Source organism: Cyclopterus lumpus, chromosome 8 (assembly GCF_009769545.1).
Source record: "Cyclopterus lumpus isolate fCycLum1 chromosome 8, fCycLum1.pri, whole genome shotgun sequence".
NCBI classification, from domain to species: domain Eukaryota; kingdom Metazoa; phylum Chordata; class Actinopteri; order Perciformes; family Cyclopteridae; genus Cyclopterus; species Cyclopterus lumpus.
The window spans coordinates 9,187,002-9,205,541 of NC_046973.1; the positions used below are offsets into that span (position 1 = coordinate 9,187,002).

Here is an 18,540-nt window from a genome sequence, read left to right on the forward strand (position 1 = left end):
TCAAGCTGTCACTGCTATGATTTGTTCTCTCTCTGTCTGTCGGCTCCCTTGGTCTCTCTCCGCAGGATGGATTAGACGGTCTGCTGCAGATATTGGTCGCCCAGCTGGGCTCAGACGACGTCAACATGTTAACGTGCGCAACCGGCATCCTGTCTAACCTCACCTGTAACAATTCACGCAACAAGGTAGCCATTGAGCTATGGAACATTGCTGCTATATGTGACAGTTGATCATGTGATTTTCTCAATCGATCTCACAATCTCATGTTCATTTCAAACGTCAGTTCAAATCAGAATTTGTCCCCGACAGTGCAGTCATCAGTATGAGATGCTATATTGCCATTTTTACTTTCTATGACATGATTATGAGATTATATAATGAATCATATGTTCCCTTGACCCAATTGCTGAACAAACATGTCACCACATCTAAAGTCGAAGTCAATTAATAATGTTTTTATAGTGATACTGAAATGCAAAGACATTACACATCAAAGCATCGTGGGTATTACGAGTTTGTGCAATTTCTTTGAACTTTGTGCAATCTGTGAAATACTTCAGCATAACACTGGAGCACTACACTACACAAAACTGTGAAATGCAAATATTATGCCTGAAGGTAAGGTAAGAACATTGTAAGCCGTGGTTGTGAGGAGTAATAAAGCCTCTGTGTTGTGTAAAATGACAAAAGCAACAGCGCCTGATGTGTAAAGGCCTTTTGTCTGAACCAAGACGTTGAGGTGAAAGTAGCCTCAGCCCTGTTTGACTCCTGTGGACCAAATTAATACAAACATTTTTTACATTTGAAACTAATTTATGAATGTATATTTATGCATGTTGCATATAAACACGGCTTGATTGGACATTCACAGAAAGGCCTGAATTAGAGGTTCTGAGAGCCATGCAGAGCATTAAAAGCTGGTCACAATGTGACGTCTTATTCTTATGTGTTCAGTTACACTCTTCATCTCAAATGAAGCCTTTGGGCACACCTGCATTGCAGATGAGCTACTCTAGTCTATTGTCTTCTACCTGATGTCCCTCAGACTCTGGTGACTCAGTATGGCGGGGTGGAGGCACTGATCCACGCCGTGCTCCGTGCCGGAGAAAAGGAGGATGTTGCTGAGCCAGCGGTCTGCGCCCTGCGTCATCTCACCTCTCGCCACCAGGACTCTGAGCTGGCCCAGAATGCTGTGCGTCTGCACTACGGTATCCCAGCTGTCGTCAAGTTGCTGGGGCAGCCGCACTACTGGCCTGTAGTGAAGGTGATTGGAGGCAGTGATTTGTATACTTTTGACATGCAATGGACGCATTATTATGAATCCCACTGTTCTTCTTGACAAATCCCGTTGAGACCAGCCCATTGGTCAGGGCATTGGCCAGTCCTAGTGCTTGAATGCTGCACAGGGCGTTTTTTGCTGAGAGGAGCAGTGGGTTTTATAATAACGCACAAGTGGGCTGGGTAAAAAGCTTTTGATACGTCATTGCAAGGTAAATGCTCAAGTTAGTGTCACAGCCATTCCAGGGAGCCAGCAGCCACACAACCAGGGCTCTGGCCCACCGAAATGGAACAGGGCCATAATTAATCAATAACACCTGTGTTTACCCTGCGGTGACTTGCTGCTGTGAAATGTGCCTTTTGAAACAGCCTCAGTGGGGTATAATGAAAGACAATGACAGGAAAGTGAAGGGGAACAAAGTAAAGGGAGTTAATGGCATTGATGGTGTTCAGCTTGTCTGAAGGGAGGTGACAATATAGACCGTACTTCAGTTATAATAAACAGCCAGAGCAGCACCCACAAATCTCCCATCATGCATCAGTTCCAAACACTTCAGCTATGACAACACCCGCTGGTGTGCAGTGTCCCTTGAGAGACAGAAAGACAGAGAGACAGAGGATGAAGGAGAAAGACACTGAGAGCTCCAGAAACACAGCTGCTTGTTTAGGTTCCCACTGAGAGAGATAGAGAGAGTAAAATACACATCTGAACCCTCTAGAGCAAGCGTGGGCAAACTACGGTCCGTTTTGATCCGGCCCGCCGAGTATTATGAATTATAAATTATAGTAAAGACCGCTGTAACGCTTTGTACCCTCGGGGCTGCGTGTGCGCGCTCCTGCAGCAGAACACGGCAGGTTAAAGAGCGCCGTCACGCTTTCTGCTGCAGGAGAGTGCACACAAACAGCCTGAAAGAGCTGAGCAATAAATGAGCATTAAGAAACATCGATGCTTGTCTGTTGCCGACATTGTGCTTCAGGAAACTCAAGTCGGGAACGGAGAAGCGTCACAGCGGCGTGTCAGGCTGCGAGTCCAGCCTGCTGCTCGCTGCTCACGTCCACCCCTCCCCTCACAGGCAAGCTCACCGTAATGTACCGCATACCGCTGGAAAGCGCCGCTTCTTAGTGTTCACAATCCTTTGGAATTACGTCGTAAAGAGTTAACTTTCGAAGAGTTCCGGTAATTTGAATTTGGCATGCCACTTTCTGTCGCCGGAGACGGGGTTCGTACTACATGAGTTTTAGTTTTAGAGTTGTAAAATTAACAGCTGCATCCAGAGTATTTTTCCTCGGCATAACGAACGCACATCAAACCCACAGGACTGCACCACCTCGGACCAACAACACTGAAACGGTTTCTTTACTTTTTAGTTATTGGCTTTTACTTGTAATTCATATTGGTTCACACAAACACTCTCCATCAGGGGCATCGTTAGGCTTATTTTAGGGGGGCTACAGAATGTGTCTGTTGGTAGTTTTAACGAGTGTTACCTGCTTACATTCGGGTTTACTTTTAAGTCCATGTAGTTACAGAATGTGTCTGTCTGTAGTTGTAAACGAGTGTTACCTGCTTACTTTCAGGTTTACTTGAGGCAAATGAAAGGGAAGTTAGAAACTGTCTCCATCAGCTGAGTGTGAACAAGCGAATTCGAAATACAAGAAATAACTATTGACATCTCTCTATTCTTTGCATTAATATAGATTATTATAATATACTTTTTCCATTGAATGGTATATTTGACACTGAAGTTGTTCATCTTTATCTCAGTGATAGTGCCCAAATGAGCATAACATATCACTATGACCCTGAAATTCTGTCTCTTGTGTTATCATATACTGAATGCAAGCAAAACTAGAGAGCAAAATCACACTCTGATTGAACCAATCTATGAACTGTTCAAAGGTTCATTTATGTACAAAACCAAGTGTTGGAGGAAATGAGTGTGCCAACAGAATCATTATTAATAATAATTATACATAGCCATCAGATATGCTTCATTATTATTCAACACAGGTGTACAACTGCAACCCAAAGTGTCTCTTCAGGCTTTGTTTTCTGCACTAACAACAGGGATTGGTCTGCTAGACGCCGTCTGAGCCCGCAGCAGCACTGGACTGTGTGTTTATACACTATTTAAAAAACATGTAAATTATTATTAATTGCTTTTATTATTATTCCAGTCGTTAGCACAGTGAATAAAGACATTAATGTGCAGAATGGACAAGTTCAAAGGGTAAACTATTGTGTAAAACAACGTAAAGGGCTCCTTTCATCTTTACAAAGACAGCACAGACAAGATACATTCCGTTCGTTCTTACCTTTCACAATAAAAGCCCAATGCCCAAAAGCCCACTTGGAGCAAATACACTCCAATCATTTTGCTAAAGGGAAACTCATTAAAACAGCTTTTAGTAGCAGACTACACAACACTGTGGCCATTACAAATCCCTGAAGGCCACAGCAAAATTCCCCCCGATAGCTGTTCTTGATGGTGCTGATGTGTTTTGGGGGTAACCATAGTGTGCCATTAATTTCGAACTCATGGTCTATGCTGTGGAAAGCCTTTTTCAAATCAATGTGATTGACATAGAGGATTGAACCATTTGTTGTAATGCTCAACGATGATCTTTACAGTGGCAATTTGATCGATGCGTGATCTTCTATGCCTGAAACCTGTTTGGTTTTCCCTCAATTTTCTATCAACCTGCTTCCGCAGACTCTCCAAGAAAATGCGGTGGAACACGTTGCCTGGTGTTGAACGCAAAATGAAAAAATGTCATCGGTAATCCCTGAGGTCTTCTTTCTCGGTTATGATAGCAGTGAGTCGTCTCTCCAGTCTGTTGGTATGTTTCCTTCCACCCACATATGTTGGATCAGCTGTTGGTTGAGGTTTGAACCTCTGCCTGTCGGGTCTCTACAGGGGTCTCATCTGGCCATTAGGTCTCAGCACATTGATTCTTCCCTTCACCACACACAGATCCATGAGTTCAGTGAATGAAGCAAATAAAAGCCCAAACTGCAGTTTTACGGTTTATATGAAAAAGAGAACAAAAAAAGGACTGCCCCTTGGTGACTCTTCTGTACAGTGCGTTACAACAATATGTGAGTTTGTAATTCTGTAATTCTTCTCTGATTCTTCAATCTCAAAGCATAACATAACCAGTCCACTCATCAAAGTCCTGCAGTCACTATTCTTATTCTTATTATTCTTATTAATATTGTCCCAAACAGCTGAAAGTCGTCAGACGTGAAGATAACCATAAAGATGCTATACTTAATTTAGTTTGGTTGTCGTTGGCTTTGTTGTGCAGGTACTACTCTCCTCTTAGGCCCTGGCACTCGGCCGGTGGCATCTTTTCCAGAGTCAGAGTGCAGAGTGAAATTGTTCTTGCAGCTAAATCCAGCCCCAGTCATTTTCTGCTAGATGACTCTCAACACTCTTCCACACAATCTCTGGAAACACACACACACAAACACGCACACACAGATGCGCACACACACACAAACATACACACACACACACACACACACATGCACACACAGATCTGCACGCTCTCTTATTTGCTTACAGCCTGAATTTAATCCAGTTGCATTAGAACGCTTCACTGCGTAAGTGTGTGTGTGTGTGTGCGCGTATTTGTGTGTGTGTGTGTGTGTGTGTGTGTGTGCGCGTGTGTCTCGATTTCAGATCTGCTGATCCAGAAGACACTAAAAGTCTCTTCACTTTAAGTCTAATATGACTCAGAATTTAGCAGTCAGATGTTCAAATTAAACTTAATGTTTTAGTTAAAATTTCAATTTTCACACTTGAGCACTGCTGCCCCCTGCTGGGTCAGTCTCACAGAAAAAGCCACATATTTTACAGGCACTGATGCAGTGTATTTTATTTCAGGATAAGGTTATCATTACATAGATGGCCCGCACAATTAGATGGTGTGGGGAGAGTTGTTAGAGGATCTTAAAAGCATTTTGTCTGAAGATAACTGGCAACAAAGGCCATGACAAGACCAAAGCCAAGAGCCCTTTGACCATATCTGCATACATGCTCTAATGTATGTGCTCGGAACTTGAGGAACTTTGACGGGTACTTGACCACGCTGTTTGTGCTGCATATGTATTCTGGATGTGTGACCATACCATAACAAATCATAACATTCACATCAAAGGGATGAATCTTAAAGACTGTTCATCTAGGGCCCCCATGAGGTTGACATCTTTGGTTTTAAATGTAAAAAACATTTCAAACTATCAGGTGGATTGCTCTGAAATTCAAGATCACCAGAGGATTCTTCATCGTTTCCTCTGGCTATATCATCAGGACCAAATATCAATATGCCTCATGCTTTTAATGAGTATGCTTGCTGATGAACCTGCTAAATTGTACCTGCTAAACACCAGCATGTTAGCCCAGTGCAGTAAAGAATGTCAGCGTTATCTTTGATCAGTACTTGTCCTTTAAATCCCACGTGAAGCAAATCTCAAGGACTGGATTTTTTCATCTACGTAACATTTTCAAAATCAGGCACATCTTGTCTCAAAAAGATGCAGAAAAACTGGTTCACGTGTTTGTTACTTCTAGACTGGATTACTGCAACTCCTTATTATCAGGCTGCTATAATAAGTCACATTTAAAATTCTTCACTGTGCCTCCTACCATTGCCCTGCTGATGCTCCCACCCCCCTCCTCTCTACCTCCTTCTGTTTCATGGAATGTGGAAATCTGGATCGTGGTCCACTACAATCATACATTTTTATCATATCCATTAAATGTGTTTATGTAACTCTGTAACGCTGTTCATTCTGTACACATGACATCTATTGCGTCTGTCCATCCGGGGAGAGGGATCCTCCTCTGTTGCTCTCCTGAAGGTTTCTTCCCTTTTTTCCTGCGTTTCTTGGGAGTTTTTCCTGATCTGATGTGAGGTCCTGGGACAAGGATATCGTATGTGTACAGATTGTAAAGCCCTCTGAGGAGAATTTGTGATTTTGGGCTATACAAAATAAACTCAATTGAATTGAGTACAACCTCACAGAGCTGCAAACTATAATTTGAATATGTGGAATATGACTTTACTGATCTCCCTACAAAGTGTGTGGCTCTCAGACAAAGGCTCCCTGGTTCCTTCTCAAGACAAATATATTGAAAAACCCTTCACAAATATTTAGTTTCATTTAAAAAAAAGCTTTGATTTCTTTTCAAAGTTGTCCACTGGAGTTTATTTTGATCAAATATTACTCAAACATGAGAACATTTCGGGGGACTAATTTCAGCACGGGATTAATCCAAATGTGTTCCTTCATTTCCATGAACACAGTGTGGCTCATTCTTGTGCTTTTAATTGTTTTTGGACATTAATGTGCTGGAGGGCACAGAGGAAGAACATAAATCAGCTTGAATACACAAACAAGACTTGTTAGTAGATACATTTACTGTTGGTGTGGTTCATCATTTAAAACACTGACAAAGCAATTGTACTCGCACTCATACTTTTACATCTGCGCTCCATCTCTCTTTGCCACTCTATTACTCAGTAGAGCTCTTTCTATTTTCTTTTCTCTCAGCTCTGCCAACTCAGGCAGATTATATTAATGAACTGAGGTATTGGAGTTTAATGATGTGGAATGGAGAAATGGACAATGTGACTTCATAAGGAAGCTTTACACAGAGTTGGTGAGAGGCAGAGAGAGAAGGAGGGAGGGAAACAGGAAGTTGTGCTACTTCTAAGTGTTAAAAATGATATGATATCATGACACTGAATAATTGGCTGTCTATGTTTCTTTGATTTAGATATTAGTTTCTGTTTTTGTAATAGACCAATATAATATGGCTCCACCATTACTGCAGGAGCAGAGTACCACTGAACACATCGACAGTGGAAGAGGTGTTGGGTTGATCAGTCGGCAGATGAAGGATCCTTTCTGAATGGGGATGATATTCTGTCTCAAAATAAGATGTTCTGGTTACAGCCTGCCTACAACCTCACGTGTCTTATATACCTGCATTTGACACATTTGGATATGTATGCTACAGCTGGGAGTTGGCCCAGCACTGAGTGAGAGGTCTGTCCATGGAAAGATCTTTTCCTCTCCTCCCTGTGGTTTGCTTTGATGTGATGCACCATGGTGGACATGAGCACATGGCCCCGTCATCTGGAGACATCACATGTGCAGTTGCCTTTCAAGCTGACCCAAATAGATCTTGTTGAGAACGACCCTTGATCTCTGTCTTCTCCTGCAGGCTACAGTTGGTCTGATCCGGAACCTGGCGCTGTGCCCGGCCAATCAGGCGCCACTGAGGGAGGCAGGCGCTATTCCACGATTGGTCAACCTACTGCTGAAGGCACACCAGGACACACAGAGACATGCCTCCTCCGCACAGCAGACATACCAGGTGTGGACGATGCACACACACACACACACACACACACACACACACATATATATATATAGGCCTAGTTTTATTGCAAACTGAACAGCTTGAACTGCAACAGACTGAACTAGAAAAGTCCAGTCTGGTGTGTCTTCAACGACCACTGCTGTACTGTTTGATTGAATGAATACGAACCACAATGTGCGACCCAACAGATGCACTGATTTTAAAAGCGTGCATCTGTCTACACCAGCTTCGTGCAGCGAATCGCTTCATGTTGCCTGCTGTGTTTTTGGTTCTGTTAGCCGTCAGCTCAGTCAGCCAAACACACCAGAGTGCTGAGCCTGTCGTCAGCACTCGCATAGTCAGGCCTACAAGCTCCTTCAAGGGTTCCTTCCTCTGGGTACTTTGACACCTCTCTACTTCTGGCTGTCTCTCTTTCCCAGGATGGCGTTCGTATGGAGGAAATAGTGGAGGGCTGCACGGGAGCACTTCACATTCTGGCCAGAGACCCCATGAACAGAGGAGAGATTGCCAGCATGCAGACCATACCACTGTTTGTACAGGTACACTCTCATCAGGCTGCACAAACTGAACCTGAAGACCCACTTGGTTCAATTGCGTTCCTTCATTTGCATCCTGAACACTTTGCAGTGGATACTGAGAGTTGTTTGAGAGATGGAGGAGAAAGAAACATGGCTCCCGTTGGTGGGAATCAATCTTGGTTGAAAATTTTGCAGATTCAAGACCTGATATTTTTGATGGATTAGAAGACAACTAATAAGCAAAGTTGATAAAGAAGATGATGATTGTTTGTCTAAGCAATGATCACAATTTAGCTAAACACTTTACGCCGTACATTTAAATAAATGCAATGTTTAAAATGTTTAGTAAAAAATATAGTACAAAATATGATAATGCACCACTTTTCTTGATAGAAAAACGAACAAAAAGTAAGCAAATAACCTGCGTTAAAAAGTACACGCCAAGTCTGAGATCACACGTCTGAGTTTGTGTGTGTGTGTGTGACCAGCTGCTGTACTCGTACGTGGAGAACGTGAAGCGAGTGTCAGCGGGCGTTCTGTGTGAGCTGGCTCTGGACAAACAGTCTGCAGAGCTCATCGATGCAGAGGGAGCGTCGGCGCCGCTGATGGAGCTGCTGCACTCCAACAATGAGGGAATAGGTAGGTCTCTCTCTCCTTTCCCCAACAACTATGGCCCAATGGGTGCTGTTCTAAGCAAAGCTGTGTCGGACTATTGGATGTTTATATCGCCGGTATTATAACTGTAACAGATGGAGTTAGTCTTTTTAAAACACTGAGTTCCACTGACCTGTTCAATGGAAACAGAGCAAACCTGCATTGAAGCGTTTGCTCCACTGGAGAGACTAAAAGAAGAGGCCGTGTTAAGAGGCTTTAATGTTGTCTGGGATGTTGTCTTTAACTTTATTACAAACACACTTTCTTGTGGGTGTGAATGTGGTTCTAAAATAAATAAATAATAATAATTAATAAGCTAATTAAGCTGAGACGGGGGACTCCAGCCACTAGCTTTACTTTTCAGAACAGGCACACAAAGATCTGATCTGTGGAGAGTCCATAACCGGATACAGAATAGTAATAATATTAATACGGAATAGTCATATTCTCAATTTGGCTTTTGAATGTGGCTTTGTGTGTGTGTGTGTGTGTGTGTGTGTGTGTAAATCTGAAAAAATAAAGAAATTCTGTTCATTCTCATGATCATACAATTGCAAATTCTTATAATTCATGTGTTGGGTGAAATGAGTGCCTGGCCCTTCTAGTTCATGAATGGCTGTGTTGTTGCCGTCTCTCCAGCCACCTATGCTGCAGCAGTGCTTTTCCGAATTTCGGAGGACAAGAGTTCTGACTACAGGAAGAGAGTGTCAGTGGAGCTCACACACTCGCTCTTCAAACATGACCCTGCTGCCTGGGAAATGGTAAGAAGAGATGCTGGCATGACACCAACCAAAGAAGACACTGCTAAATGATAGATCACAATCAAATGTCCACCCCTTATTTACAAAAATAAAAAAAAGAATGTTTTTTGGTCTTCCCTTTAAATAAATAACTATATTTCCAACCTGCAATCACAGATAATCGGCTCCATGTGCAGCTACTTAAACAAGACTGCACAAAACACACACACACACATGAAATGTTCTCAAGCCAGTTTCATGAGCAACCTAAACCACAGACAGAGAATAGAAGTGAGCCGTTCCTCTCTGACAGCGAGCACTGCTCATCAATCTACTGTATGCCACCTCTACATACTTTATGAAGACTTACATATGCATCCACACTAACCTTACTCTTCCCCTTACAAGACATCTAAAAGATAGCAGTATGGTATTAATTTATAATAAGAGTGTTACTTGATAATAAACATGATTAATAAATAGACAATAGAATGATAATCTCATTGTTTGAAATGCTATTCTTTTTTTTTTTTTTTCATCAGTTTGTTTAATATGTTGACAAATAATGTATTAAGAGACGATGAAATTTGCATTTGTTTTACATTAGTAAACTATTTATTCACAGTTTAGTGTTACACACATCATATTGTATATTAAGTATATGTTAATGAGAACCCAATGAGTTGTAAAACTGTAACAATTTGCCCTCCGAGTAAAACCTCTTTTTCTATTTAAGGGGGTGGGTGGATCTGATAGTGTGTGCTTTCAATCTCTGCCACCTGCTTTATATGTTTGAAAATACAGATTAAATCAGTCATTAACAAACCCACACTTTAAATTGCAAAACACCAAATATTATTATTTAATCAAATTAAATTCAAAAGGATGGCACAAAATATGGAAGCCCATTTCCCTCAATGTGAGAAAAAAAATTAGGATCCTGTAAGTCATAATTATGAGATATTATCTCATAATTCTGACTTACTATCTCATAAGTATGACTTTGCATCTTATTATTATGACTTACTATCTCATAAGTATGACTTAGCATCTCATTATTATGACTTACTATCTCATAATTATGACTTAGCATCTCATAATTATGAGATACTATCTCATAATTTCAACTTACTTTTCTGGTCCATACTTCTATTTAAAATGATTTTGCACCAGTGAATGGGAAACATGTTGGTGTTTATTTTCCTTTTAGTGTTATCAGTGGTCTGTACAGTAACCACAGGTTATGAATAGGGTCTTTTATTATTGTTACTATCATTTTTATTTGTCCTTGTTTGTATGTAGTGGTTATGAAGAACAGCGCCGTCTCTCCATTGAACATTGTTCATCGGCTTTGGGGGATTTATTTATCACCAGACTATTTGGGGTTATTAAGGGACTCCCAAGGCAAACAGGTCTCGGGGGAGAGCCCAGACTAAGAGCGGTTCAATAAACCCTGATGATAAGCAGCCCACGGACTGAAGCTACCTTGCCCGGACAAGGGAAACGGGGGCACCCTCACGGAGCCAGACCCAGGAGGGGAGCTCGTCGGCGAGCGTCTGGTGGCCGGGCTTTTGCAGCAGTCACCCTGTGGACCCACCACCCGCAGGGAGAATTATCGGGGTCGGGTGCTATGTAGACCGGGCGGCGGGCCAGGCGGGAGACCTGGGCGGGCCGATCGCCCGTGGAACGTCACCTCACTAGCGGGGAAATAGCCGGAGCTGGTGCAGGAGGTGGAGCGGTACCAGCTAGATATAGTTGGGCTCACCTCCACGCACAGCATGGGCTCTGGAACCAAGCTCCTGGAGAAGGGTTGGACTTTGTCCTTTTCTGGAGTTGTGCAGGGTGAGAGGCGCCGGGCGGGAGTGGGGATTCCCCGGGGAACGAGAGGGTCGCCTCCCTGCACCTACGGGTTGCGGGGAGTAAGGCTCTGACTGTTGTTTGTGCTTATGCACCGAACAGCATTTCGGAGTATCCGGCCTTCTTGGAGTCGGTGGGAGGGGTCCTGGAAAGGGCGCCGCCTGCCGACTCCATAGTTCTCCTGGGAGGCTTCAACGCTCACGTGGGCAATGACAGAGAAACCTGGCGGGGCGTGATTGGGAGGAACGGCTTGCCCGATTTGAACCCGAATGGTGTTTTGTTGTTGGACTTCTGTGCTAGCCACAGTTTGTCCATAACGAACACCATGTTCGAACATAAGGTGGCTCATAAGTGTACCTGGTACCAGAACACCTTAGGCCGGAGATCAATGATCGACTTTGTAATCGTATCATCTGATCTGCAGCCGTATGTCTCGGGTGAAGAGAGGAGCAGAGCTGTCAACTGATCACCACCTGGTGGTGAGTTGGATCAGATGGCGGGGGAGTCGGCTAGAAAGACCTGGCAAGCCCAAACGTGTAGTGAGGGTGAACTGGGAACGTCTGGCAGAGGATCCTGTCCGGGAGGTCTTCAACTCCCACCTCCGGAAGAACTTCTCACAAATCCCGAGGGAGGCTGGGGACATGGAATCCGAGTGGACCTTGTTCAAAGCCTCTATTGTGGACGCGGCTGCTTGGGGCTGTGGCCGGAAGGTCATCGGTGCCTGTCGTGGCGGCAACCCGAGAACCCGGTGGTGGACACCGGGGGTGAGGGAAGCCGTCAAACTGAAGGAGGCCTTTCGGGCCTGGCTGGCCCAGGGGTCTCCTGAAGCAGCTGACGGGTACCGGCGGGCCAGAAGGGCTGCAGCTGCGATGGTCGCGGAGGCTAAAACTCGGGCATGGGAGGAGTTCGGGGAGGCCATGAAGAAGGACTTTCGGTTGGCCTCAAGGAAGTTCTGGCAAACCATCCGACGGCTCAGGAAGGGAAAGTAGGGTCCACCTCAGGCTGTTCTCAGCAGGGGGGGGGGGGGGGGGAACTGCTGACCCGGACTGGGGACATCGTCGGGCGGTGGAAAGAGCACTTTGAGGAACTCCTAAACCCGGCCAACATGTCCCACGGAGAGGGGGCAGCGCCGGAAGACCCATATCCCTGGCAGAGATCGCTAAGATAGTCAAAAAGCTCCTTGGTGGCAAGGCGCCATGGGTGGATGAGATCCGCCCTGAGATGCTGAAAGCGCTGGACATTGTTGGGCTGTCTTGGTTGACACGCCTTTTCAGTGTCGCATGGGGGTCGGGAAAAGTGCCCATGGACTGGCAGACTGGGTGTGGTGGTTCCCATCTTCAAGAAGGGGGACCGGAGAGTGTGCTCGAACTATCGTGGTATCACACTGCTCAGCCTCCCGGGAAAAGCTTATGCCAGGGTGCTGGAGAGGAGGCTCTGACCACTTGTCAAACCTCGGATTCAAGACGAACAGTGCGGATTCCGTCCCGGTCGTGGAACAGTGGACCAGCTCTTTACCCTTGCAAGATTACTGGAGGGGTCCTGGGAGTTTACCCAACCAGTTTACATGTGCTTTGTAGACCTGGAGAAGGCTTTCGACCGGGTCCCTCTGGGGGTTTTTTGGGGGGTGCTGCGGGAGTATGGGGTGCCGGACCCGTTGGCACGGGCCATCCGGTCTCTGTACGCCTGCAGTAGGAGCTGTGTTCGTTTCCTCGGTAGTAAGTCAGACACGTTCCCGGTGGGTGTTGGCCTCCGCCAGGGCTGCCCTTTATCACCGGTCCTTTTCGTGACCTTTATGGACAGGATATCTAGGCGCAGCCAGGGGCCGGAGAGGATCCGGTTTGGGAGTCTCGGGATCGCCTCTCTGCTGTTCGCGGATGATGTGGTCCTGTCTGCCTCCTCGGACCGTGACCTCCAGCATTCACTGGGGCGTTTTGCAGCCGAGTGCGAAGCGGCAGGGATGAGAGTTAGCACCTCCAAATCTCAGGCCATGGTGCTCTGCCAGAAACCGCTCCCTCCAGGTAGGGACAAACTGCCTACCCCAAGCGAAGGAGTTCAAGTATCTCGGGGTCTTGTTCACGAGTGAGGGTAAGGTGGAGCGGGAGATCGATAGGCGGATCGGTGCGGCTGCAGCAGTAAAACAGGCGCTGTACCGGTCCGTCTTGGTGAAGAGGGAGCTGAGCCGGAAGGCAAAGCTCTCCATTTACTGGTCGGTCTACGTTCCAACCCTCACCTATGGTCACGAACTCTGGGTCGTGACCGAAAGAACGAGATCTCGGATACAAGCGGCCAAAATGAGCTTCCTCTGTAGGGTGGCCGGGCTCAGCCTTAGAGATAGGGTAAGGAGCTCGGACATCAGGGGGGAGCTTGGAGTCGAGTCGCTGCTCCTTCGTGTCGAAAGGAGTCAGCTGAGGTGGTTCGGACATCTAGTCAGGATGCCTCCTGGACGCCTCCCATTAGAGGTTTTCCGGGCACGTCCAACTGGTAGGAGGCCCCGGGGAAGACCGAGGACACACTGGAGGGATTATATCTCCCGGCTGGCCTTAGAACGCCTCGGGATCCCCCAGAATGAGCTGGAAAGTGTTGCGGGTGAGAGGGAAGCCTGGGTCGGCCTGCTGAACCTGCTGCCACCGCGACCCGACCCCAGATAAGCGACTGATAATGGATGGATGGATGGAGGTAAAAGCCAATGAGAGGATGCTAACGGCCGCTCAACTCCATTTAAAATAGCGATATTCTACGCTATTTTCACCGCAGTGTCTCGGTAGTGTAGCGACCCTGTAAAGGGGGATTTGTGTTTGGAGGGGTCGGACAACAACCCCTTCTATCTAGCAATCGCAGGCATGCTGGTCGAGGTGCGTGCCTGTGATTGGTGGAGCAGAGGGGAGGCGGGTTTGACCTGTCCGGGGAACAGGAGTGAGTTAAGTGTGTTAGACGGGTACTGTGTTGTTAAAACTGTCTGTGCTGGTAGCATATGAGTGCCTCGTCAATGGGTTGGTAACTGCTAACAATAAAGTGTTCCTCCAAGGACAACAACCTGTCTCTGTGCCGTGAAGGAAACATATCGAAACGTTACAGTATGTTTTACTCAACCACAATGCGCTGGTTAAGCTAGCGGCACATCGTTGTAAAATAAGCTAAAGCTGTTTGTATGTGACCCACCTGTTGAGCTTAGAGTTTGTAACACAGGCTCTTAAATTCTCTTAAAAATGGCAAACTATGTAAACTCAGCTCCCGGCGGAGATGGCAGTCCCTCCTCTCTACCTGGGGTACCTGCACGCAGATAAACGCGAAACACAACTCTGTATTTTGATGTCAGCGATTTGTTATCGTATTGACATTTTAAATTAGTGTCCGGTAATATATAATTATGAGATTGTAAGTCATAATAATGAGATGCTAAGTCATACTTATAATAATAATAATAATAATAATAATAATAATAATAATGCATTTAATTTATATAGCGCTTTTCATAATACTCAAAGACACTTCACATAATTAAAACATCCTAAAAGCTAAAAATAAATAAATAAGAATAGCTAAAATACAGGTAAAACAAATAAAACAAATAAATAGGGACTTTTGAGTCGCTCGGACCCTGATAAGAAAGAAAACAAAAACAAACAATCACACATTAAAAGCAGTTCTGAACAGGTGGGTTTTGATTTGCGATTTGAATAAGGAAAGATCAGTGCAGTCTCGGATGAGTTTGGGGAGAGAGTTCCAGAGGGAGGGGGCAGATATGGAGAAGGCTCTGTCACCCCACGTCCGGTGCTTGGTCCTATGTGGGATGGAGAGGAGATTGGCATCAGAGGAGCGGAGCTGACGGGATGGAGTGTGGTGGTGGAGCAGGTCGGTGAGGTAGGAGGGGGCCTGATTATGGAGGGCTTTGTGAGTGAGGAGAAGGATTTTGTATTGGATCCGTTGTGGGACGGGGAGCCAGTGAAGGCTCTGGAGAACATGGGTGATGTGATCACGGGAACGGGAGTGGGTGAGCAGGCGAGCAGCAGAGTTCTGGATGTATTGGAGTTTGTTTAGGATTTTGGAAGATGTGCCATAAAGAATACTATTGCAATAGTCAATTCTGGAGGTGATGAAGGCGTGGATTAAAGTTTCAGCAGCAGATGAGGAAAGTGATGGGCGGATACGGGCAATGTTTTTTAGGTGGAAGAAGGAGGTTCTGGTGATTTTTTGATGTGATGTTCAAATGAGAGGTTGCTGTCAAACATGACTCCGAGGTTGCGGATGTGAGGGGAGGGAGACAGAGTGGAGTTGTCAATGGTGAGGCAGAAGTTGTTTTGGTGAGAGATTTGGGATTATGAGATAGTAAATCATAATTATGAAATAATATCTCGGCCGTTAGCCTCCTCTCATTGGCTTTTAACTGCGAAAGTTATATTGCAGTTACAGTGACAAGTGGAGTTGTTAACTCAAACCGTATCATTATTATGAGATAGTAAATCGAAATTATGAGAGTATCTCATAGTTATGAGATAGTAAGTCATAATTATGAGATAATATGACTTACAGGATCTTAATTTTTTTCTCACAGTGGCTGGATTGGGCTTCCATACTCAACCCTCGGGTCCCGTCAGTCCCTTAATAACACCAAATAGTCTGGTGATAAATAAATCCCCCAAAGCTGACGAACAATGTTCAATGGAGAGACGGCACTGTTCCTCAAAACCACTACATACAAACAAGGACAAATAAAAATAATAGTAACAATAATAAAATACCCTATTTATAACAGACCACTGATAACACTAAAAGGAAAATAAACACCAACATGTTTCCCATTCACTGGTGCACAAAGACAGACAAAATCATTTTATATAGATATATGGACCAGAAACCAATGATTAACTATTATCTGTCTAAATAATGTTTATAGATGATTAACAAAGTATTTATTAACCATTTAAAAATGTTTTATAATCATTGTTTGCAACTTGAAAATAACCATGCAAATAATATTTACAATGTTTACAAACCAATTATTAACCAGAAGTGTTTCGTGGTGTCCATAATGCTTAAGATTTCTTTACTTATCATTTGGTGATCATCAAAAAAATATAATATGTATTAAATATAATTGAATTGTTAACAATAAATTAATAAATAACTTAAGTTTAATTTACTATCAATTTAGCATTGGTAATAACAAGTTTTACTTTTTTTCAGCAGATATTTTTTCTTCCTTTTTTTAATGTTTTGGTCTAAATAAAAGTTAAAAACTGTCTCCAAGTTCACTGTTTCATCCACTTGTGTTTTCCTCTGTGAGCAAAAACCGTCGAGTCGACTGTTTGCTAAGAATGTTCTGTTTGGTCAGGAGAGCAGGAATGTGTGTGCGTGTGTGTTTTGTGTGTGTGTTTGTGTGTGTTCTGCGTGTGTGTCTGTGTGTGCGTGTGTTCTGCGTGTGTGTGTCCCCTGTGATGAATACTTTATTGACCTGTCTATCTTCGACACTGTTGCCATAGCATTGTACAAACCATTGATTATTGTGTTCATCTGGTCTCTGTGTTTCTCTACAGGCCCACACAGCAGTTCCTTTGGAGCATACATACCTAGCTGATGGTAAGTACTTTGAGTTACATGGAAATACTCCCAAATACACATATTTACCATGAAGTGTGTTCTTTTGGGGTCATACACACTGAAACGGGACACATGGCTGGTGTGGATCTGTTCTCCCTCCCTCCACATCAAGTAACACAGCTTGGTCCGCACCACTCACATAGCGCACAAGCAATATATCGTACAGTGTAGTCGTACATATGGCCGATAGTCTACAGCCACGGGGTAAGAGGGGTGGACTGTTTGTTTCCCATGCTAAACTTAACGTAAAGAAGACATTGTGTTAGTCCCACGCGTTGTTACTCAGTTAAAGTCAAGCATGCCCTTTTCTTCAACATAACTTCAAATGACGCCTCAGGGTAACAGACAGGGACTACTCAACTCATCATGCTCATCATTTGATTTGCAGCAAATCATCATATACAGTTGTCTTAATAGTGTTTATGTAACTTTGTAAATGCTGTTCATTCTGTACACATGACATCTATTGCATCTGTCCATCCGGGGAGAGGGATCCTCCTCTGTTGCTCTCCTTAAGGTTTCTTCCCCTTTTTCCCTGTGAAAGGTTATTTTTGGGGAGTTGATCCGATGTGAGGTCCTGGGACAGGGATGTCGTATGTGTACAAATTGTAAAGCCCTCTGAGGCAAATTTGTAATTTGTGATATTGGGCTATACAAAATAAACTGAATTGAATTGAATTAATGTCCTAATGAGTTTGCTATTAATATATAAAACTATGCCTATTCTTGACTGATAAGAACTTCTGTCATTAACTGTATTTATTATTTAGGATATACTCCTCACATATGGGTAGTGAGGATTTAAGAATGAACATCCACTTTGTTACACACAAAGCGGGAGAGTCAATGAGAGGAAAACCAAAAATGTAAAGCATGCATAAATTATTATATTCTATTTTAAAAACAGGACTTGGGGCATCTGACATTGGTTTACATAATTTGTCAATGACAAAAAACACGAAAGCGTTCAAGGACATTTCAAAATGTAAAATGACAGTATCAGGCTCAGGCAATGCTTTTCTATAACAGTTACTTTGTTACTGACAACATGTTATGTAGTGTGTTTGGAATGGGTCTGAATATATATTTCATATTTACGACGTACAACTGAAAGTGAGCACAACTAACATCTAGTCTTGGTCTTGTTGTAAAGCTTTACCATGACAGGGAAATCGAGTATTCACTGTGCTCCTCAGTAATGTAGCTAACAACACACTGTAGTTGTGGTGCCATCATGCCACATTCCCCTTGCATGGACTCTTCATTGGTTGTGGATAGCACCTTTTAATCATGTTGGTACCAACTGGTTTGAGGCTGCAGGCGAACTGAGCCGATACTAGAAGGTGGAGGTAAAGCATGCAGACCACTGATTGGTCAGAGAGACTCTTCACGGTGTTCACGACACTGGACGTCCTGCACAAACCTGACATAGATAGCCAAGCTGTTGTCAATAGCAACCGCAACTATTATTTCTTTTGACCAAGTTTTTTTTTTAAATGT

General features: G+C 44.1%; 1 protein-coding gene across 1 annotated transcript in view; it reads left to right on the top strand.

The window, feature by feature from the left end:
* Positions 1–18,540, top strand: part of jupb (junction plakoglobin b) — a 42,196-nt gene that overhangs the window by 21,518 nt on the left and 2,138 nt on the right. The window contains exons 8-14 of the mRNA XM_034539219.1: positions 66–185; positions 1,046–1,264; positions 7,515–7,667; positions 8,093–8,212; positions 8,680–8,830; positions 9,485–9,606; positions 16,977–17,019. Coding sequence (XP_034395110.1) covers positions 66–185; positions 1,046–1,264; positions 7,515–7,667; positions 8,093–8,212; positions 8,680–8,830; positions 9,485–9,606; positions 16,977–17,019 — 928 coding nt within the window. The remainder of the gene's footprint in view (positions 1–65; positions 186–1,045; positions 1,265–7,514; positions 7,668–8,092; positions 8,213–8,679; positions 8,831–9,484; positions 9,607–16,976; positions 17,020–18,540) is intronic.